The 23,824-nt window shown below is 39.0% G+C and overlaps 1 protein-coding gene across 1 annotated transcript in view; it reads left to right on the plus strand.

Moving 5' to 3' along the window:
* The window catches only part of chl1a (cell adhesion molecule L1-like a), a 38,260-nt gene that overhangs the window by 254 nt on the left and 14,182 nt on the right, over nucleotides 1-23,824 (plus strand). The window contains exons 2-21 of the mRNA XM_037684921.1: nucleotides 153-261; nucleotides 375-562; nucleotides 641-763; nucleotides 5,907-6,077; nucleotides 6,319-6,360; nucleotides 6,490-6,601; nucleotides 6,692-6,873; nucleotides 7,322-7,456; nucleotides 8,041-8,181; nucleotides 8,581-8,692; nucleotides 9,195-9,358; nucleotides 9,845-10,010; nucleotides 10,686-10,810; nucleotides 10,910-11,014; nucleotides 14,128-14,325; nucleotides 15,056-15,126; nucleotides 15,207-15,429; nucleotides 16,191-16,306; nucleotides 17,332-17,536; nucleotides 22,692-22,814. Coding sequence (XP_037540849.1) covers nucleotides 153-261; nucleotides 375-562; nucleotides 641-763; nucleotides 5,907-6,077; nucleotides 6,319-6,360; nucleotides 6,490-6,601; nucleotides 6,692-6,873; nucleotides 7,322-7,456; nucleotides 8,041-8,181; nucleotides 8,581-8,692; nucleotides 9,195-9,358; nucleotides 9,845-10,010; nucleotides 10,686-10,810; nucleotides 10,910-11,014; nucleotides 14,128-14,325; nucleotides 15,056-15,126; nucleotides 15,207-15,429; nucleotides 16,191-16,306; nucleotides 17,332-17,536; nucleotides 22,692-22,814 — 2,811 coding nt within the window. The remainder of the gene's footprint in view (nucleotides 1-152; nucleotides 262-374; nucleotides 563-640; nucleotides 764-5,906; nucleotides 6,078-6,318; nucleotides 6,361-6,489; nucleotides 6,602-6,691; nucleotides 6,874-7,321; nucleotides 7,457-8,040; nucleotides 8,182-8,580; nucleotides 8,693-9,194; nucleotides 9,359-9,844; nucleotides 10,011-10,685; nucleotides 10,811-10,909; nucleotides 11,015-14,127; nucleotides 14,326-15,055; nucleotides 15,127-15,206; nucleotides 15,430-16,190; nucleotides 16,307-17,331; nucleotides 17,537-22,691; nucleotides 22,815-23,824) is intronic.

A 23,824-nucleotide genomic window follows, 5' to 3' on the forward strand; every position in this document is an offset into this window, starting at 1 on the left:
TCTATATTTGTTCAGATTGTACCGGGTTATTCCCAGTGTCACACAAAAACACAAGAAAATAAAAGGGGGGAAATAGAAAATTGTTGGATGTTTTTATGGTGGAAAAATCTTGTTACAGTTTATCATTTTTGTCTGTTTTTTTTATATGGTAGTGGAGCAGCCTCCAACTATAACAAATCATACATCAAGTCCTGTTATTGGGCTTCCTTTTGAGAACACTCTCACTATCAGATGTGAAGCCAGGGGCAATCCACGGCCAGAGTAAGTGACATAACTTTAGAAAAGACGGGCATGAATTTGAACAAAAGCTCTCATTTTATTTAGACAAAACACAGAGTACTGATAAAGACTTGTTACGTGTTTCACTCCAACAGATACAGATGGACAAAGGATGGCCAACCCTTTGAATTTCCAAAACTCTCAACAATCAAAACAGACAACAAGAATGGAACTTTTATGCTTCACAGCAAGCATTTCATCCAGTTTCAGGGAAAATACAGATGCTTTGCTTCCAACAAGTTGGGAACGGCCATGACGGGGGAAATTGAGATCAATGTTTTGGGTAAGTGAAGTCTGCATGACCCAGGGAAACCTCTGGCAGGTCTTCACATCAATGCACACCTTTGATTTTTTTCATTAGATTCTCCCAGGTTCCCAAAGGAGATATTTGACCCTGTTGTTGTTAAAGAGGGGGAACCAATCACCCTGCACTGTAACCCTCCAAGAGGTGTGCCCCCCCGTCAGATCTACTGGATGACTATTGGTGAGTTGTTTGATCTAGCTTGAGGGTCAACAGCTGTGCACAGAACATTTAATATTTTGATGCAATTTTAAAAGGCTCCAACATCACACTTGAATCGTTAATTGTGTCAGTTAATGACCCCAACAAAGCGTATGGAATACAAGCTGCAAAGCTTTGTGGGAGTTCTTAAGATTTTTGGTTTGGTAAAAAAAATTCTAGCAAATATTTCCAGAGTTTTAAGTTTTTGATCTTTCATAGTCGCCCTGGACTAGAAATCTGTCTATAAAATTCAAATATGTGTGTGTAAATAAAATTTGTATTTGAAACTAGGAACTGTCGCAATAAACAATAAATCAATTAATCGCATGATAAATGAAAATTATCAACCTCATTTTCATTTTTCGTCTTTATCGTTTCTTCGTGTCTCTTTTTTTTTTCTACTTAAGACAACAGATGACAAGAGGCTCAACGCCGGTGCTCTTTACTGACCCCTCCCTTTCTCTTTTCTCTTTAAAATCTGTTTCAACGATCCAAAATCGCGTTTTTGGATCGTTAAAATAAAAGCAGCTATGCTGAGAAGCTAAGCTACGAGCTAAGCTAACAGGCCGACCTCAGGAAAAAACCTCCGTCTTGTCAAAGCTCTAAAATTCACGATTGAAACCCGTGCCTTCGTCTAAAAAGTTGTTTTTCTCGCAAAAAGAAGCTGAGAACTTGTTTACTGATTTTCTTTTTAAATTAAAAGCTTTGTGTGAAAAATGCTATGTTATGCTAAAGAGCTCAAACCACACCGAACGTCCGCCATTTTGAGAACCAAAAAACAGTAATAAAAGACAGCCCATGTCACGTCAAGGGGCCTCCCTCCCATTTTTCTTAAAGAGACACACTGTTCACTCTTTCACTATCCATCCTTCAGTTCAAACAGTCTTATAGTGCCATCCAGTGGTCAAAAAACGGACTACATATAAATATAACCACAATTTCTTCTTAAATTTAGCATTACTAATTATTGTCAAATTTCAAACAATATTATCGTTTATTGCAATGATTTCTGAAAAAATTAATCGCCCAGCAAAATTTGTTATTGTGGCAGGCCTATTTGAAACACTCACATTTACAATTTGAGCTACATGGGGAACATTTAAGCTTTGAGTTTTACATTTGTTAATTTATTGATGTTTTTGCCTTAAATCCATAAACAGTCACCACATTATTTCTCTGTTCTATTTTTTTAATTCTTTACACGTTTTTATTTTTTATTTTTTTATGAATACAAATCTTTTCTACCCACACACAAGTTTGAATTTCTCAGTAAATTTCTTTTTAGGTGAATTAAGCTTGATTTACAAATTCCAATTATGGAATTGTTGTTGCACAATGTTTACAAACTCCAAGTTTTCATTTGTTTGACCCATAAACTTGAATTTATTAGTCTCTTCCATGTTTTAATTTGATTCTGTGTAATACCTTTAGCCTAAACATATGAAGCTGAAGAATATATGACAAGCAGCCAATTAAACCAGCAGCTGAGACAGAAGGACTGTTGTGCATTTATTCTGTCCTGCAGTCGTTTGTAAGCTAAGGAGGTGTGATGTTTAGTTTATTTAGACCAAACCCAACATTAGTTTGTATATCTCTTTTCAAACCAGATGCAAATTTTGTGTGCTTCCACATCTCAAGCCTCATGCAACACGAGCATATCAACATTTCTAAGAGGATTTATGGCTTAAAGATGTCAATCTGAGTAAGAACATCACGGGGAGGGCAATAATTCACAGCAAATGCAAAAGATAAGCTGTGAACTGGGTGCTTATTTCATATTTTAATATGCATCTGAGGCAGAAATAAAAATAAGGGCTGAATTTTGACCATTTCTGGTCAAATTTAAACAAAAAAATATATATACTGGAGGAGGATTTCAAGCATGCCAACAGTTTCAGGTTATCATAGACCTGAATGGGTGACCTCAAATGAAATCTCACAAACTGATGGATGGATCTGAATGAAACTATCAAGGTAAAAATATACCTTCCAGTACAATCATATACTGGTTTTACATCCAATAAAACAAAAATCCAGTCACACTACTTTTAATTTAAATTGATCCAATCTGAATCTAAACATATTAGTTAGAGGCCCTGTTGCTTTGTCTTCTGCAAACAAAAAGATCACACCATCAATAGTTAAAAGTTTAACAAGATTGATACAAAATGCAATTTGTTACTCATGAACAAGCTAAACTTTTTGATAAATGTTTAAACTGTCTGCTTGTTTCTTCTCTGTTCCCTTAAGTGTACAGGTGAATACATGAAATGAGATAAAACTTCAAATCCTGGCTCGTTTCCTCTTAGATACACGGCTCATTATTGATCAAGCTTGCGTCAATCACTGTTGCTGAAATATTCAAAGCACATGGTCCAAGATTTCAGGTGTTAAATAATTGAATAAATAGTCTGCTGTTTAGTGAATATACAGTTATAAGAGGTCATTAAATTGTTTTTATTGTATTGAAACAAGTATGTAGGCTGTATGTACAGTAAGTATACAGGCTTAGATTAGGACATGACCATAAAGAGAACTACATGTTTTTTTCTTGGGCAAAATGCTGTCCTGAGGGTGAAGATACTGGTCATCAAATGTTTTTTATTTTTTATTTTTTAGAAAGTTATTGCTCACTGTTGAGGTCAAATAATATTTAATCATTTTCAAAACAAACTTCAAAAACTCCTCCTGTGAATCAATCTGTTGACTATAATTTAAGTTAGCGGTGATAACAGGTTCATGTTTGAGGCAAGGTTCTTTCACGTCAGAGCCTCTTCCCATCACTGCCAGGAAAAAGTGATTTACCATATAAAAGGTGACCTCAGTTTTGTCTCGAGTGCTTTATGAGGGTCACATTTTCAGTCCAACCTCTTGTAGATCCTCAACTCCTACCCAACAAATCCAGCTGATGTTAAAAGAAAACCAGAAGAGCCTTTCGAGCGCTCTGAAGGACAAGTAGGCTGGCACAAAGAATAAAAACTAAGAACACTTGCTTTAAGTTCACTTCAGGTGTTGGAAAGGATGAAATATAAAACATTGTCCTCATCAAGGAGCATTAATATTCTAAGACAAAAACATATTTGTGATGATCATCTGAAGATCTGTATCTTTATACTCATGACATCATGTTGCCCATGAAAAGTAGTTCTTTTAATGTTGATGCCCTAAATCTGAATTATATTTTCTTTGGACTCATACTGATAAAACAGCCATGCAATATGGCTGTATTAAAAAGGTCTGCTACATGTTGATCATGGCATGATCAAGAAATGACACAAAGCATCACTGAACTGGGAACCTATTAAAAAAAACATGCTATTCTAGATCACTTTTACTTCACTGGGTCTTTACATAATAACTCTTTAGGGTATTTTCAATTCACTTGTCGCATATTACACCACACTGTGTGTTTATTAGATACAACTTGTGTTTTCTGAGTAATTTTGGCATTTCAAAGAAATGTATCCACACATTTATAATCTACTTGTTCCAGAGTGAGTTGTAAGCAGCTTGAGCTAGGAAGCATAAACTTCTCTTTCTACCACCACAGCTTTCTTCTTTCTTTATGGTATTCTAAAGCATTTCCAGGTCAGCTGACAGACGAAGTCTCTCCATCAAATCCTGGTTCTTCTCTTGGTTCATTCATTCAACCTTTATTTAGACGGGTTAATCCCATTGAGCCTCACAGACTCATTTACAAGAGAGACCTGATTTCAACAAATAACGATGTCAACAATGGGCAATTATAAAAAGGTATACAGCTTTTTTTTTTTAAACAAATTAAAATAAGATGGCAAAAAAAGTACAAATTAGCTAGATCATAAGGCGAATGTAGAAAACTAAAAACAAGAACATGTCTGCATTAGTCCTTGCCAGGAGTCCACCAGATTCTTAAAGCCACTTGGAGAGGTCAAGGTCGAGAGCTTCAGATCTTTTTGCAAGATATTCCAAGAAACGGGAGCTGAGTAGTAGAAGGCCCTTTTGCCTAGTTCAGTCCTCACTGAGGGAACACTGCAGGTAATAATATTCTGAGAGCGCACGCTGTAACTGCACTCATGCAGAGACATGTAGGAGGAGATGTATGAAGGCAACAGACCAAGAAGTGATTTAAATTGATTTAGTTGGACTTGCCCACAACACCTCTCTGGGGAGGCGTCCAGGAAACACCCTTACCAGATGCCAGAACCATCTCAATTGGCTCCTCTCAATGTAGAGGAGCAGCAGATTTACTATGTTTCTCCAAGATAACTGAACTTCTCACCCTATCTCTGAGAGAGAATCCAGCTGCGAAAAAAAAAAAAAAAAAAAAAATTGACTGGCTGTATCTCATTCTTTCCGTCACTGCCCAGAATCTTTGACCATAGGTAAGGGTAGAAAACGTAGATGTACCGGTAAACGGGGAGCTTTGCCTTGCAGTTCTGTTTCCTTTCCACCAAAATGGACAGGCACAGTACGGCAGAAGCTGCACCATTTCATCTGTTAATCTCACTCCCAATTTATCCTTCACTTGTGAACAAAAGTTTGAGACACCTTAACTCCTCCACTTGAGGTAGCACCTCATTCCCATTCCAGAAGGCAGTCCACCCTTTTCCAATTAAGTCCATGGTCTCAGAATTGGAGGTGCTGATCCTCACTCCAGCTGCTTCACACTCAGCTTCAAACTGCTCTAGTGAGAACTGGAGATCATGGCACAATGCCGCGAACAGGACCACACAATCTGTAAATAGCACAGATGGAATCTTGCCACAAAACTGGAATCCTTCTGCCCACTGGCTGCATTGAGGAATTCTGTCTTTAAAAGTTATGAACAAAATCTCCTCCTTGTGGAGTCTGACTCTCACCCTGACAGGATCTGGCCTGCAGATTTCTACACCATTTGTATATTTGTATAAGAGCCAAATGACAGACCCTCACTTTGATGCTCACAGATTTCCCTCCATGCTCCAAGGCCCTCTCCAAGTCCTCAAAACCTATGTAGGTGGCAAACTCCCACCTAGTCTCAAAGTTGCTACATATGGTGTGTCCCCTATCCACCGCCAACATACACAAAGAAAATAATAATAATAAAAAAGATCCATATTTATATTCATGAAACTTCACAGTTAAAAGTCCTGCTGTTTTCCAGGTCTCCAGCACATCGAGCAGGATGAGAGGGTCTCCATGGGAACCAGTGGCGACCTCTACTTCTCCTATGCCTTACCAAAGGACAGTCACAAGGAGTACTGTTGCTTTGCTGCCTTTTCCAAGATACGCACAATTGTCCAGAAAACCGCCATGGTTATTAAGGTTGAGCGATGTAAGTTTCTAACAAATTGTGAGGTTTCATTTCTTTAAAAACTCAAATTGTTACTATGTATTGGCACAATACCGATAAAAGCCGTTTTGAATATCTGAAATTTGTCAGCAGTAGAAATTGCTTTGTCATGTTTCTGTTCAAGGGGATTTTGTTCTGGTAATATATTGAGCAATACATGTTGGCAAAATAAAGAATTTCTCATCACCAGTATTAATGTCCTGATGTTATGTTTCTATTTCAGTAAGACCTGATAATTACTCCTCCTCTGACAGCGGTAACACGAGTAAGTCATTGTCACATCAAAATATGTTACCCAACAAGTTAATACTCGGCTCACCAGAAGCTTGGTGGTTCATTTAAATGATCATTGGTACACTTAAGTGAGGAGCTTTACTGTTTTTGTCAAATATAGCTGAACACTTACCAGTGAAAGCTCCCAGCCTGCTGCTACCCTCTGGTGTTCAGACAGAGAAAGTGTTGCTGAAAGGAGAAAATCTGCAGCTGGAGTGCATACCAGGAGGATTGTATGTACTGGTATACCTCCAGCAATAACTGTTAATGCAACACTCACATCGCTGTCAGGATTGCTAACTTGCCATTGTTTCATTTTGCAGTCCCATCCCAAGTATAACGTGGATGAAACTGGGAGAAAGTCTGACTGAACGGGTGAAACTGACCAACTTTAACAGGCTGTTGACCATCAGTGCTGTGGACCAGAAGGATCAGGGGAAATATATGTGCACGGCTGAAAGCTCCGCTGGAAAGGTTGTTCATTACTTTGATGTCACAGTGGAAGGTTAGTCAGCATCAGCATGAAGGCTGTTACTTTACTTGTTATTGACCACTGTCATGATTTGTGGGTGATAATGCAAGTGTGTGTGTGTGGGGTTGTCTGCCTAACAAAATGTCTTGTGAATTTGTTTGATTTAGTACCTGATTTAAAACTGTTGCCACAGCTAATTAAACTTATCAAACACAAACTGGCTATAACTCAGTCCGTTTTACAGACACCAAGTTAAAACATGGTGTTGTAGTTGCTGACGGTCATTCCAAAATATGCATTAAACACTAAAAGATACATAATCTCTGCTTAAAATGCTGTCCTGCAAGGTGACGGGGGTGATATGTATTCATTCAAGAAATGCTTAGTGCAAATAATCTTGCGTCACTGTTAAAGCTGTTGGCAAAGCGGTCAAACATTTGTTTTGACTGATACCAACATGGCTTATCTTGGCATCTTCCAGAGCCACCTGCATGGTTTACAGAACCTCCCCAGAGCCAGCTGACCGTGATCGGGTCTGATGTTCTCATGAAGTGCTCGGTCAGTGGAAATCCACCACCAGTCATAACGTGGAGGAGGAACGGGAAAATATTCAGAGGTCAGAAACAATACGTGTGACTTTAGTGGTGGCTGTGGTATTTACCAAATTAATTTCCTTTTAACAGCAAGATTTAGAGTTCAGGGTTCAAACCACTCAAGATTCTGAATGGAGACTTTGTCAGCTAAAACTGTTAAAGTAAAGCGGTCTTCTCTTGAATGTACCACAAGTTTGACCATTTCGTAGCAGTTTGAATGCTCAAAATTTCACCACAAGAAATCATTTTTTAAGATCAAACAGTCCAATGGTTTCAGTGACAGGGTTAGTCAAATTTCTGTTGTTAACCGTACCCTTACTTGCACCACTTAGCCTTTTGATTGAATTTGTAAGGAGTGGCTAAAACATATGCTAATTAAATAAATAGGAGACGCCCTTAAACAAGCTTTATTACCCACTACTAAAAATCAAGAGTGACATCACAATACAACAATTTAGACGTTACAAAGATTGTGCTGATAAAATATAGTTAAAAGTTAATACTTGCATTATTTTTTCCAATGGTAAGCAGTTAAAAACCAGCTTTCCTTTCTCCTGATTGGCTTGTTGGTTGTGTGACCCTAACTGGCTTCCCGTCGTGTTGTCAGAGGATCCATTGAACAACAGGCGAGTGCTCGATGACACCGTCGTGATTCATAAAGCCGGGCCAGAGGACAGCGGCGTCTATCAGTGTGAGGCCTCAAACCGTCATGGCGGCATCCTGGCCAACATAAACGTCTTGGTCATGAGTGAGTAGATTTAAAGATGTCGGGCCTGCACTGTCTGCAGAAACTCATCATACTTTAATCAGAAATGCTCTTAGAGACTTGGGAGTTCATTATTTTCACTTTACAAGAGATTTTTTTCTCACTTTAAAAGGTTTTGTTTTTTTTGTCTATAAATTGACATTCCTCCAAATTACTTATAATCCAAATAAATGGGATGGCATTGATTTATAACATATATAATAAATATTTTATCACTTTAACCCCAATGGAAGCTCACGTTGAGCATGATGTGTTTGAACAGCACAGACAAAACTGCAAACCTAACCCTCCAAAGAAACAGAATCGGAAAAAGGCTCATAGTGTTTCTGCTTTTTATAACTTCACATCTTTGTTGTCTTACATCCCTCACTTTGCTTTCAGACATGGCTCCTCTCATTCTGACAAACAACTTCCAGACGTATGAGGTGATCGTTGGAGGGGGCGTCCTCATGAACTGCAGTGTTTTCAGCTCTCCACCATCTGACATCTCCTGGTAAGCAGAATGTGTTTTGCTTTAATATATAAACAGGTTACATAATTAACTGCAGTAACACATACACAGTAAGACATGAGAGAGTCGTGCATTAATCCCACTCTGCTCCTGTCTGAGTCTACTGCTTACAGTCTGGTGTTTGTCTAATTAGATAATCATCTTCCTGTCGTTGAAATTCTCATTCCTATGACACATCACTGGAGTCTGACAGCAAATCAATAGGGTCTGAAAATGCTTTCAGTGTTGCAAAAACACTTTAATGATTGATTGTATTAAATGAAATTCGACATTTCATTAACAGTCAATCACTCTAATCACATTTTATTTCACTCTAACTTAAATTACTTTCCTAATAGCTTAGCTTAAAACTGAATTATCTGAAAGAACTCTGCTCCAATTCACTTTGTATTTATTCTGCAAAGAGAAATGCCTTTTGATCTGCTTTATTGATAATAGATAATTTGTAGATTCTTCATGATCAGTTTTAAACTCTTCTTTATAGGACCAAAGAGGAGACGGCTATTGAAGGGGAGCGATTCCATATTTTTGAGAATGGACAAGCATTGAACGTTATCGGCACAGAAAAAGGTGACAGTGGGAATTATGTTTGTGTGGCCAGAAACACAGAGGGCACGTCAACTCTCACAGCTGTGCTGGATGTGAAAGGTATGTCAGCAACACACTTCCTGTATCACTTTAATCACTGTCATTGGACTTAACTGCTTTGGATATTAATATTTAGCACAAAATGATATGAAACCTGGTGAAACGAGGCAGCGTGTTTGTGGACTCCTTTTCCAAAAAACAGGGTCGGCCTGAATAATCTAACATCTTAGTATCTCAATTTGAACTTAATCTCTAACTGCTGTTGTTAAAAGATGCTGCAAAAACAAGGATGTGATGGAAGAGCATTTGAAACAGTTTTAAGCTCATTTACAGATTAATTAAACACTTAGTCATTTCTCCCATCAAAGAGTCAGTTACTGGGAGACTCATTTTTACAGTGAGTCACTTCAGCTTTATGTATGTTATTTGTAGCATGTTGGGATTAGGGTTGATTATTTTTCTGGCTTTAACTTAATAGGACACATCATCGTCATTATATCTGTTTAAGGTCTGTCTCTGATTTTTATGTTGTTTTTTTACCTGTAGACCCCACAAATATAGTTAATCCACCGCGAGATATGCAGATCATCAGTGGGACTTTGGCCCAGTTGACGTGTCAGGCAGAGTATGATGAAAGTCTGCAGGACACCTTTGAGGTGCTGTGGAGGAAGGATGAGGAGGAAATCTTACTCCCCTCTGAGGAAAACTCCAGGTAACTGCTTTTTGTTTTGGTAGTGTTTCTATAAACCCTTCGTTGAGCTTCTGATCATGGTGACCGTATTCACTGACTCCATCAGAAGCAAAAGCTTTGGAGCCACCAAAAGCTTTTATTAGTCTGTTGTGATGAAGGGAAGTGAATGTTTAGCACTAATAATAACGTCACACTTTGTTTGGGTAACGATTATTAGTCAGGTATTGTTATGGACTACTGGTAATTTTCATATTTTATACCATAAAGCCAACAACTCCAACCTTAAAAAAACATCTTGTTTAGCAATTTATGGTTATTTGTAAGTGGACATAGCAGCAGCAGCTAGCTGTAGCACAAATGGTGCAGCAGATCAGATGTCTGTCTGTCTGTCTATCTAATCTTCTGGATTAACAGTGTAATATAAAACTGACATCAGTTTATAAACTATAGAATTTGTATGGAATGTTATGACACTTGTCTTTTTGGAGCTTTGTAAGAGAGCAGCAATCCTCTTTGATCCTCTGCTTAGCTGTTCAGAATTAAACTCAATTCCTCCAATCTGATGTTGTTCAAAGCGTTATCTACAACAGGCAAGATATTTATTGTTTATAACCTTGCTACTAAACTCTACCTCAAATATTTGAAGCTAACTTCATGTTGTTTCTATGCTGCAATGCAACGTTCCTCTGTGTGCAGATACGTTGTGAAAAGTGGCCTGCTGCGAATCATGAACGTGAACCTGAGCGATCAGGGGGTGTATAAATGTATCGCCAAAACACATCTAGACGAGGACGCCGCCACTGCCGTACTAACAGTACTAGGTAAGGTTATGTAGATTGTTTTTTGTTTTGGTAAATTTCTTGTTTGGGCCATGCATTTAGGTTTTACACTTTGTGCACCTTTAACGACTGATGTTGCAGATGTTCCTGATGCTCCCACAAGTTTAAAGATATCTGACATCAAGGAGGAGAGGAATATTGTTCTGTCTTGGGTACCTGGGAGTGATCACAACAGCTCTATCACAGGTAAAAGTTTGAACCAAATAAAAGTGGAGTATGTGAAGTTTGATATGGGGGAGGGGTGTGTAGGTGGAGTGCTGAATAATTGATGGAGAACGCACTTTTACCAGAGATCAGGAGCAGCTGCTTGTGCTCTCTACTTTTTCATTCAGTTTGATGTTACATTTTACTTCACGACCTATAATGATGGAATTACAAAAACAGTACATGCTGGTAAACTTTTTACATTCTATTTTATTTATAGAAAAACTTGACAACATATTTACGTTTTTTATACTTATAGAGTACTTTTAAATCTACATAAGATGCTTTATACTTTTCATTTGAATAAATTAGAATCGTATTAAAGCAGCTGGAAAAGCATCTTATCCTCAGTTTTATTTTATGAATACAGTAGTCCCTCGCTACTTCGCAGTTCGTTTATTGCAGACTCGCTCTATCGCGGTTTTTCAAGATAAGCTTGGACATGACACACAAATGGCTGACTGATGGATGAACCGCACGATCGGCATGGAATTTTTATTTAAAATAAATTATTTTAAATTATTTAGCACCTGCTGCACCTCTGTGCAGCCCACACTAGAGGATAAACGTTATATTTATATATGTATACTAAAGTAAACTACTACTTGTACTACCGGTACTATCCCTACTTTGTGGTTCTTAACTTATAGGGAGGTTTCAGGGTACAGATCCCCTGTCATAAATGAGGTACTACTGTATATTGAAATGTATAAATACGTATTTATGTCAGATATATACATGCAAACAAAACCTTGTGTTGGGTAGTGTTTAATCACAAAACTGCCATGAATACATGAATTATATAATATTTATTGTATTTACCGTGATATTAACTTAATCTATTATTAAATATGAGGTCAGTGATGTGGCTCTCTAATCCTAAGGTTGCAGGTTTGAATCCAGCTTGTTTCAGGAAATGCATCTGACCTAATACAACTGTGAGATCTTTCATGTGAGTTTATTTCCTATGGTGACCCAAGCTGAAAGGAGCAGCCTAAACATAAACAACACGTTTTTATGAATTAATATATTTTCTATATATTTGTATATTTTAATCCATCTTTACCCGCTTCTTCCTTTTCGGGTAGCGGGGGTCACTAGTGCCCATATCCAGTAGAGTTGCATTTGGGTCCAAAAAAATCCGACCTGGCCCCAGCCCGGAGTCATCATTTTTGAACCCCACCCGATCCGATAAATTAATAGTAATTACAGGTCCGAAACCCCACCCCCCCCCACCCCCACACGCACATTATTAATTAAGCTTTGACTGCTTATATTGTTATTAACGGTAACTGAATGTGCGTGGCTGAGTAACGGGGCAGACTGAGGGGGTGTTTGTCCCTTCATGGACGTCAAAGCGTATTAAATGCTTCCCCTTCTTCTGCGTGCACTGGACCCTGCTCTGACATGTCGGATATCTTGGGATGTCACCTGTTTGGGTCATCGGCCACGCGTGTCCGCTAAGTGCAGCAGCTGAATGAACATCCATTCGGGCGATGGATCACTGGCAGTAGTCCATCTGAAACTTAACTGAACTTTTTACCTCTTTCAAGGACAGTTAGCTCGTGGTCAAATGGCCGTGTGTGGCAGGTGACAGTATGGCAAGCCATGTTACCATATATTGGATCGTCAGCCGCGCACGTCCGCTGACGCAATCAAAAGCCTGACCCAGCCCGCACATTAAGCACATTCTTATGGACCGGCCCAGTCCGAATCCGAGCCGGGCTCCGGGTTCAGGTTAGAAATGACAGCTCTAATATCCAGCAATCACTATGCGAGAGGTGAGGGACACCCTGGACAGGTCTCCAGTCCATCACAGAGACACATAGAGACAAATGAAACAAACAACTATTCACTGTCTCTCTCACACCTAGGGACAATTTAGAGTTTCCAGTCAGTCTAACATGCATGTTTTTGGTCTGTGGGTGGAAACCGGAGTACCTGGAGAAAACCCACACACGCATGGAGAGAACATGCAAACTCCACCCAGAAAGTTCCCGTACCGGGATTTGAACCGGTGACCTTCTTGCTGAGAGGCAACAGCTCTACCAACTGAGCCACTGTGCTGCCCTCCATGTTTAAATGTTTGATAAAATTGTTTTGCAAAACAAGCACAGAATAACTGAAGTTACCAATAAATATGACCACGATTATGACTCAGTTTCATATTTTTCATAGTTTAAGTGATCAGATGTTCAGATACACTTGTTCAAGTCTCAACCTTAGTGCTGTTTACATCTTTACCATCATTCAATACAGGGTTTGTATCCTTGAGGCAGAAAACAAATTAAATCCTTTACTGAAACATAAATGAGACACACGTCTCCCTGATATGGTTTCCAGCACTTAATATCTATTTGCAAACTTCGCATGTGTGTGCTTGCACACTCTGTTGTGTTTGTCTCCTCTCATACGTAAACCATGCCATGCCAGGGAGCATCTGTTGTGAGTTTCATTTCACACATGTGATCGCACAACATCAGTATTAGATCTGAAAGCTCACGCTGCAGGCCACGTGGTTCAGTGCAAATGAACAAGGTGAGCAAAGCTGTGGAGAGAGGAGGTCTTCTTATCTGCATCACATCTCACCTTCTGTGGAAAAGCAGCTTCGTTCTTACCTTTTCCTTTAACTCTGCTGGATTTCTTGGCACATTGCCATCAAAATGTTGATAAGAAAAAAATGTGACGGCAGCAGCGAGATTGTGTGTAATGCCACCTACATGCTTGCGTGCGTTTGCATGTATCAAGTACAACCAAGACCCACTTCTGTAAAATTAAAACTTGCCTTGGGATCTATGACATGCCTGCAAGTTTCACAGTATTTTATGATGAAATTTGTAAACTTTGACTGAAAATTAGCCAGGAGACAAAGGTATGGTTAAAGGTTGCATGGGGACTGTGGAAGAAGTCAACAAATAGTCAAGTCCTGAGTGAGAATTTTCTCTCCTGACCAGAACTACAATAACTGTCTCTTGGTAATGAATGAAAGTGCTTAATTACACACCTATTAGAGACTAATGACTATTTTACCCTATTATCAGCTGTGACTATTAGCTGTATGGCTGAATGCAATTGTCTCCTGTGTGTGTGGACAGAATTTGTGGTGGAGTATGAGGAGAGCCACTGGGAAGCTGGCAGGTGGAAGGAGCTGCAGAAAGTTGCTGGTAACCAGGCAACTGCTGAGCTCTTTCTTCAGGGAAATCTTAAATACCAGTTCAGGGTGTATGCTGTTAATGCCATTGGACCTGGACCACCCAGCGAGCCAACTGAGAGATACCCAACATCCCCTGCTGGTGAGACCTGCTTTATTTTATTAGCATTTTTTGACTGTTGATTGTTAAAGAATCCAGCTTTGAACCTTTTATCCCCACATTATGACCGTCTAAAAGTCAGCCTTTCCCCATGATAGTTTGAAGCAGTCAGGGGTAATTATTTTAAGGTCACTGAAACCAGGAAATTGTTATTTATTGTCAGGCTGCTGCTTTTAGAATACCAGCAGTATAAATATGCATCCAGCGAGTGCAGTTACCAGATTACTTTAAGCTTTTCAAATCAATGGTTTCCAAAGACAGGGTCTGAACCCCACTCTGGGTCACAAAAGACCAGGTTTGAAGTCCTAAAATAATCTTAAAGAATCAAGTAAAAGACAAAATACTGTAATTTCCAGACTATTGAACGCACCCGATTATAAGCCATGCCCACTAAATAAAAAATAATGATAATTTTGTACATAAGGCCGTACTTGTGCATAAGCCGCGGTGTTCAAAGCATGTCTGGAAATTACGTTAGCTAGTACTAGCATATTACAGCACTAGTCATGGGGGGGTCAAGGTAGCATAATATGAATTTATATATTGTGTTAACATTTTGGCCTTATTTACTTTTGAATTAACATTTGTATAGTTCAGCCAAGGATATTTGGGATTACATGTCTTTTACACTATTTGAAGGTCAGAAGCTCGACCCTTGCTCTAAAAAGAATGTTAATGATTGATTTATTTTTATGATGAATTTTTTTCAAAGCACCAGACAGAAACCCAGAAAATATCAAAATTCAAGGCCACCTTCCTCATCAAATGGACATCAGCTGGGATGTAAGAAATGATTTAATTTTATTATGTTTTAAATGACTTTTTTGTCATTTCTAAGTTAATTGTACCTTCTTATTTTGTAGCCACTCTTGCCGACTGAGTACAATGGCCCGGGCCTTGAATACAATGTGAGCTACAGAAAACTGGGGGTACAAGATGACTGGGAGGTCCACCTGGTCCAGAGACCCTCCTTTGTCGTGAAGGACACCCCCACCTTTATTCCCTACGAGATCAAAGTCCAGAGCAGGAACAGCTTCGGCTCAGGTCCAGAACCTAAAATTGTCACAGGTTACTCTGGAGAAGATGGTGAGTTAAACAAAATGTCATTACAGTATTGTCATTATTTACCTTTTTATTATTTGACATTTTCGCACACTCAGCTGAATTGGCTTAAATAACATACCGTGGTCTATCTGCCCCATCTGCTTGTTCTTCCCTCCTTAACTCAATGTGCTATTTTTCTTCTTGACTGCATCCTCAGTTGTCATTTGGCATTGTCTGCAGGAGAATGTGTCAGGTTAAGTTCTTTTCTTTATTTATTTCCTTTTACCCAAGGTTTTAACCCTGTTCAGATGTGCAGAAGTGACTTTTCCTCCCCTTTGACCCTCCTGAAGGATACAAAAACACCAGCACTGTTAAATCTAGCAGGTGTCAGATGACCTTTGTGTAGGAGAGAGATGTCAAATTTCCACCGCTGAGTCAGAAGCTGTTGGAGATTTTATAGATCCCAACTCACCATGTGCTTTAAGCCTATACTGAAGCTCTGCTGGTTCTCTTTTATCTTCAGTGCTTCTGTACACTTACACTGATTTACATTGATATCTAGAGTTATGTAGCTTTAAATAGAAAATGTACTTGTGTGTGTTTGTGTGTGTGTGTGTGTGCATACATACATTCATATATATTATATGTGTATGTGTGTGTGTGTGTGTGTGTGTGTGTGTGTGTGTGTGTATGTATGAAACTTGCAAAAAAATTCTACCTAAGCTACATTTATTTGCCTATTTATTTAACTTGTTTCATGTTCTTTTATTTTTGTTTCTTGTGCATTTTTCTTTTTTTTTAAGTACCTACTGCAGCACCGCAGAACGTCGCGGTCGAGGTGATCAACTCCACTGTGGTGTTAGTCAGCTGGACGCCTGTTCCTCCAGCCACAGTGCGAGGTCATCTAGGGGGTTATAATGTAAGTGTTTGTGTGACACATAGGTTAAAAATAATAATGAAACATATAAAAACACTAAATTAAAGCAAAGTAGCTTAAATCTGCTTAGATTAAATATATTATAAAATGCACTACATATGAGATAATAATAAAGTTTTAACTTGCATTTTGTGAAAAAACAAATTTGCAACTCTATTGGTTTGTGAAAGCCATATTTTGATTGGGATGATTTGAATACAGTTGTTGTGTGATTTTGACAGCAACACATCTGTTATTTAATTTTATATGGAAGTGCTTTCAGTTCTGTGGTAATCTGAAATACTTTTATAGCAACGTTCCCATATGGCGCTAACACTGAAGCTAGTCACTTTATTTTAGCACAGAGTTTTTCTAATTGTAAAACTGTAAAACCTATGTTTCACTATGATTTATCCTTTACCCTGCTGCAAAAACTCTATTGGAGGAACACTGTTCAGAAATGGATATACACAACTTGTGCTGGACAAGTTTTAACAATGAGACGTTCTTGTACACACAGTGAATTTTTAGGGTTGAATTATAAGTTAAGCATATTGTATTATTAATGTAAAAAAAAAAAAAACGCAGGAAATGTGTTTTTCATTGTATATTTTGTACATTTTTAATATAAAATCATACCAGCTGACCTGCCTTTTTGCTTATGTGTTTTTGAGGGCATTTCAGAGTACCATTAGTACCACAGGCCATAGCTTTTAATGTTTCTTCAGCTCCAGTATGACATCTGGTGGGTTTTTTTTAAAGGCTGCCTGTTGGAGTTTTAGATAACAAGTAATATCACTCATTTCATTTTCATTAAATTTTGTATAATTTCTTCTTCTTTTTTAAAATTAAGTGAGTCTATTCGGTTACCTGTGTGGACATTGCCTTTAGAAGTATGCAGGTGGCACTGTCGTATTGTAAAATAGAAGAGTGTGAAGTGGCTACTTCATAATCCAGATGTTTCTTTTGTTCTTTTTGCTCTTCCTGTCTTTCCATCAACCTTCCAACTACATACCACCACCTCACAGGTTTACTGGCAGAGGATCAAAAGTCTCCTGAACCCCGGCAAGATTTTAAATAGGTCCAGCTCGATGTCTTTTCCTGGAGACAGGAGTCATGTGATGGTGCCGGGGCTCGAACCTTTCTCAGAGTACAAACTCACCGTCAATGTTTTCAATAAGAAGGGAAAAGGGCCCAAGAGTGACCCAGTCACCTTCGGTACTCCAGAGGGAGGTGAGATGACACAAATACATACACCAGATAACCCCACACTTTACTGGGCAGGGTGCAAAAATGAGACATTGTCAATCTTCAAAGAAAATTGTTGCAAAAAGTTAAATTTCAACATAAAACGGAGAACCCTGTTTTGATGCAAGTGTTCCCCAAAATATTTCAACACTGAATCAGACTTGAAGTAAGACATGTGTGTTACCATCTTTGAACAAAATGCTGCTGTGTATTCTTACACACGTGTTTACCTCACTTCTCTGGCTTTCTATCAGATTTCATATTGATTTTATGTTCTCGCAGCTTATCCTTAAAGCCTAAATGCCATTTCTCCTGACTTTATCTCTCTTTACTGTCTTGCTATCTGCCCTTCAGATGCTGAGATTAAAAGCTGGGAGTCTAACTATCTTCAACAGTTAGACAAGAGTTATTTTGTTTTCTCTAAGACTGGTCATTTTTCTCAACGATGAAAAATGATGAAACTCTCCCTGCTGCTCAGGGGTGAGTCAAGTCTTAAAGAAAAGGGGCTCAGGTACCATACAAGTGATAGAAGGATGGAGTGAGAGATGAATCAGTGAGTCAGTGCCTTGTCTGCAGTAATGGGGGCATTGGTCTGGTGTGGGTTACAAATATACATTACATTTTGTTCAACCTTTATTTATACAGGTTAGTCCCATTCAGCCTTGAGGACTCATTTACAAGAGAGGCATGTTACAGACATACAAAGTAGATAAGGAAAAGAGAACACAAGAGAGTGGAGGAGATAAAAAATAAAATAAAAAATCATATCTCACACTATGTCCTGGCTGGGGCACAGTGTGAAAGTTGAAAAAAAAATTGCTACATAAACAGCAACATACAATGACATCATAATATTTTTATGCATGAAGATGTCAACAAAGGTGGTGAGTTGTCCGTGGACACTACCAGAAAGTTCCATAGTTCTGATAAGATGGTACAGTGTCTATCAGAGGCTCAGTTCTGATAAGGCCCACAGATGTCCTTGGGAGAGGGGGGTAGGAGGAAGGGAAGAGCATCATTATTCACATAACATCTTGGAGAATTTGAGATAACTGGCCTATTCAAGGCCAAGCAGGGAAGCCAGATTACAATACTTACCTTTCATAATGTTTGGGTCATGAATGAAATAATAAAATAAAATAACAAGATTCCAAATACAAGCTGTTGTAATGAGCTCTCTCAGTAGAGTGGATGGGTTCAGCCTGAAAAGATAAGGTAAGGAGACTTGGCATCTTAAGAGAGCTCTGAGTAGAGCTGATGCTCCTCCATGCTGAAAGGTGCTAGCTGAGGTAGTTCAAGCACCTGGTCAGGATGCCTCCTGGGTGCCTTCCTCTGGAGGTTTTCTGAACGTGTCACACTGGGAGGAAACCCAGAGGGAAAAAACAAAATTCAGAAATGAAGATTGTCTCTGGGAAGACAGAAGTCTGGTTTTCCCTCCTGAATCTGCAATTTCTGTGACACAACAGCTAGGTGAAGAGAAATCAGAATCAGCTTTGTTGTCATTGCATTGTCAAGCCCAGCAAAATTACATTCAAGTACAGCCCGTCCGAGAGAAACATAAATAAACAAACAAACAAACAAACATGAGGAGACGGAGGTGACTGAGGCCACCGGCCTCGAGAGGTACAGCCTTTTTTTTTTTTTTTCAGATAAGGAAAAGCAACACGAGGGGGAGTGGAGGTGTTAAAAAAAAATCTTGCACTTTGTCCTAAACAGGACAGAGTGTGAAAGTTGCAAAAAAATGACCTCGGCACATAAAGCAGCAACATACTGATGACATTATACATTTATGCATGAGGAGACCGACGAGGGCAGTGAGTTGTCAGAGGACATTGCCAGAAAGTTCTATAGTCCTGATAAAGATGGCACAGTGTCTATCAGCCGGCTCAACTCTGACACAGTTCCACAGATGTCCTCACGAGGGGAGCGATGGGAGTGGGGGGGGGGGAGCTTCTCGTTCACATGAACAACCAGGAGAAGTTTGAGATAGCTGGCCAATTCAAGGACGAGTGGGAAGTCTAATTCAAATAAAACAATTAGTGTGCTGAACATATGGATGGACTGATGGACATATTTTTCTGTTATCAAACCTCCAATACATTAAAAGTATGCCTATTGAACATAGACAAAGATATATATTTTGCACAAATCTTCATACATGTATGGGATGTAGTTTTTTTATTTGTTAGATTTATTTATACCCCAAGTTTAAAATGGTTTAAACAAATCACAACAGAATTTATATCATAAGAACTATTGTATTATTAAAGTAAATCACCAAAAGAGCAGCTACACAGACAGTGTGTCATAAATATTTTCCTGTTACCTCAAATTTGTTTCTTCTAGTGGACATTTGTAAAAAATTAAGATCTCCCACCTCCTGCATATAACTGAGCTAACTCTCTTTTGTGCTCTAAATAAGACAATTAGTCCTCAAAGTTATAGCAAATTTGTAAGAGCAGGGAACGTCTTTTGTTCCCTTCACAATAATATGGTGTCTATTATCACAAGAAGATTTTGCAGAAAGAAAAAAAGCTTTTTTTTTGTCTTACAATGAAGTCATTTTTGTATGAATTTCTTAAAACCCTTTCAGTGATTTTCGAAAGCAGTGCAACAATATTTGAGCTTATTATTACAGTGTTTAATATGTCCTTCATACTGGCTATTATAATTTTTTCATTTTATTAATAATTTTGGTTCTGTATTTTTCAATTAGCAAAGGAATGAATACATTTTCAGAAGCAGAGAATGTTTCTGCAAATTGTTGAAGGAAATTTAACTTCAGTGCTCAGCTGGATTTTGTATTCTCAAGAAAATTATTTACTGAACACATACGTTAGGCCTGTCATTTACAGAATTTATATCGGAACACATTTATTATCACATTGATTGCCATAGATTAATATTATCTCATTATTAATTTCCGCATTAATGGATTTATGATGTCCACTCTAGTGGATATGTGACATCTTAATAATAATGCATTCCCCCCCCCCCCCAAAAAAAAAGTTTGTAACATCCTGATCGCATCCCAAAGGATTGTTGAGAAAAAAAAACAAAGATACAGATTTATTTATTTATTTGTAGTAGTGTGTCAGAAAAGAATGTGTGATAATTTTAACACTGGTTAGTCTGAATTTCCTCAGTATATAGTCTGCTCATCTCCTCTTTGTGCTCATCTGTAAGGCCCATCTGTTGTTCTGGTGCACACTCTATTACCTGCAGTTTTCCACATCTTCTACCTCCTCCATCATGATTCTTCAGGACAAGATTTTCTGCAGTGTTATTGCAGAGATGCATGCGCAGCAAGGGGGCAGAAAGCAACGTTCGCCTCGGTTTGTTTGGCAGAGTCGAGCTCCTAAACAGAGGTGACAAGGCCATTAACTGCCCCGTCTCCCCAAAAAGATAGATGGAAATTGTTCTATATTCTGAGGGGATCACAATCTTCTCCCATGAAATGAAGGAAGATTGTAGATCCAGGTCACAATATAGGTGGACTGGGGTTGTTTATGTCCTAACAGCTGCAAAAAAATGTTGCATTGACCATTTTAAGGCACAAAATGCAAAAATAACTTGTGTCTTAAGATTTTAGTCTGTAAAGTCAACCTTCGTTGTTTGGTCAACATTCAGAAGGAGCTCATTCACTTGGTCCATTTTACAGTGTTCCCCAGTTTCTTAGTGCCATCTCAAGTAGATGTTGAGCTTCAGAGGTGAAGCTGCGATTGTATTTAGGCACTAATGATAATGTTGGAGAAGTAACACAGACGGAAAATTCTCCGCTCATCACAGCCACCATAAAACTCTAAAGAATAGACTTTGATTTGGCCTACTTTGTGGTTTGTTAATTTTATTTTTTAGATTCTTTTCTGGCATTATTTCTAACCCTTTACCGAATCATGATGACCAGGGTCAGCCCAAACCTCCATGGGGCCCTAATCAAGATTTGGTTTGGGGCCCTCTATTTCTGCTAATAATGTGGATTACTGCAATCAACAGTCAGATGATCAGATCATTCACCAACATAACATAAACTCATTGCACCTCTGACAGCCCATTTTACATTATCCTCTATGTTCATATCATCTAGTCGCAGGGGTGTCAGACTCATTTTCAGTTAGGGCCACATCAGGCTCAAGAATGTATTGATAAAACTACCTATTAACAAACAGGTAGAAGATAACTTTCTCTGCATTCGACGACTACTTCTAAAAATTAAATATTTCATGTTTGAGTAATTTGGCATTATGAACATAAAAACTGATTTGATTTGACTGATAAAGTAATATTGACGCACACAACTGTTATCTTGAAGTTCTGTTTCTGTGGCCATCTAGGGTGTAGAGAGAAACACATATGGTTACGGCGGGCCAGATTTGGCCCACGGGCCTTGAGTTCGACACATGCGATCTAGTGGTACTAAAAATAACATAAGAAGAAAAAAACACCATTATGCAATCCAACATTTTTCAGTCAGGTCATCTGGACAGTTTCTTTTTTTTTTGTGCTGAAACGTTTCGCCTTCGATCCGGAAGGCTTCATCAGTCACGGAAACACACAACACAAAACTGATTCTTCCCCCAACAGCTTACTCCAAAGTGGAACAAACCAGTTATGTTGGTGCTAAGATGGTGTCTTTGGCACGCCCCCTCCTCCGGTGCCGGCCCTCTCCCTCGTCAACAGTCATGTCAAACTGGTTCAAAACCAACAAAGTCCATGCTCAATAATCCAGGTATACAGTCCAACAATTTTCAGTCAGGTCATCTGGACAGTTTTGTTTTTTTGTTTTTGTGTGTGTGTGTGGTGAAATGTGGATTGTATACCTGTGAAACTGGGAAAAGTTTCAGCACAAAAAAAAAAAAAGAAACTGTCCAGATGACCTGACTGAAAATTGTTGGAATGAACTAATACATATTAAGCAACCTTTACTCACACATTTGACCTGTTTGTTACTTCTTCCTCAGTACTTCACAAACTTCCTAAAACCAGTGCTTCCACTTCCACTTAGTGGCCCCGGGGCCCTAAGCAGCCACTTGGTTTGCTTATGCCTGGCCCTGATGATGACCATGTGCACTGTAATTCTTGTTGATGCTGCTAAGTGTCACCAAGACAGTAAATGTTTTGCTATGTTGTTCTTCTACAGTTCCAGAGCCGGTGCCTATATTGACCGCCTCCAACACTCAGAAAAACTCTGTGCTGCTGGTGTGGGGACCGCCGCTGGTGACAAATGGCATCCTGTCTGGTTATTTCCTGCTGCATCACCTCTGTATGTCCACACACACACACGCACACGCACAGCCTGTTCATATACCCATTTCAGATATTTGAACCTATGGGACTTTTTTTCATTAATACTTTTCTCTTTATTGTAGCTCAGGGCTTCTTGTTTTGTGTGAAGTGTTGTGGGCGAACTGTGAGCCCGGGTGTTGTGTTGTTAGTAGAGGGGAAGTAAGAAAGGAAAATGTCAGAGGGAGGAAGATGTGGTGGGGGCAGACCTGCGATCTTACAGCTTATCTTTACAGAAGGTTTGTTTCCCATCCTGAAAATCTAAAAGTCCACATGCACAAACTTCCTCTGTGCCTTGCTTTTTTTTTTGCTCCCTGTGTGTTATCTTGGCAGGCAGTTGGTGGCACTGTTTAACACTGAACGCTCCACCACACTGTGCATTCCACTTCAGATCGTGGTGCAACAGTTCCCTTATTGTGTCTTATCTCATCTCTGCCTGGACTCCAGGTTTTTTTTTCTTTCTTTCCACAGGAGAAACATTTAAGCCCTTGCTGGTTGTGCCACCTGTGTAAATTTTACTGGCATTTATCTCTCCTCGTGCAAGAAAGCGCCTTTATCCTGTAGTACTGTTGAGGTGAACGAGTGAGCGAGGAAGCTTTCATTATGATCTCTGTTTTCAAAGCCTGCACTCGCGTTTGCTGACATTTCTGAAGTCTTTTGTGTGAAATGTGAATGCAGAGACAGCCCTTCGCCTCCTGCATCTGCACCCACGAAGTCTGTCCAGCTCTTCACTACACCGCCCCCCATCCCCCATTCTCCTCTATATCAGATGTCAGACTTTACACATTTATTCCCAACCAGTGTGATTTGTAGGTGTTTGAATGGGATTTTTTTTATTTTTTTTTTTGTTTAACCAACATGCATTTTAAATTCTGTTCACACTTAGTTGCATAAATAAAATATAACGTGCTGTGCTACGGAATGCGTGCAATCTGCACTTAACAAAGCAGCTGTGTGATGAATGAATGAGTAATCTGTTGTCACCAGAAA

This window comes from Nematolebias whitei, chromosome 11, assembly GCF_014905685.2.
Source record: "Nematolebias whitei isolate Nwh7 chromosome 11, NemWhi1, whole genome shotgun sequence".
Taxonomy (NCBI): Eukaryota; Metazoa; Chordata; class Actinopteri; order Cyprinodontiformes; family Rivulidae; genus Nematolebias; species Nematolebias whitei.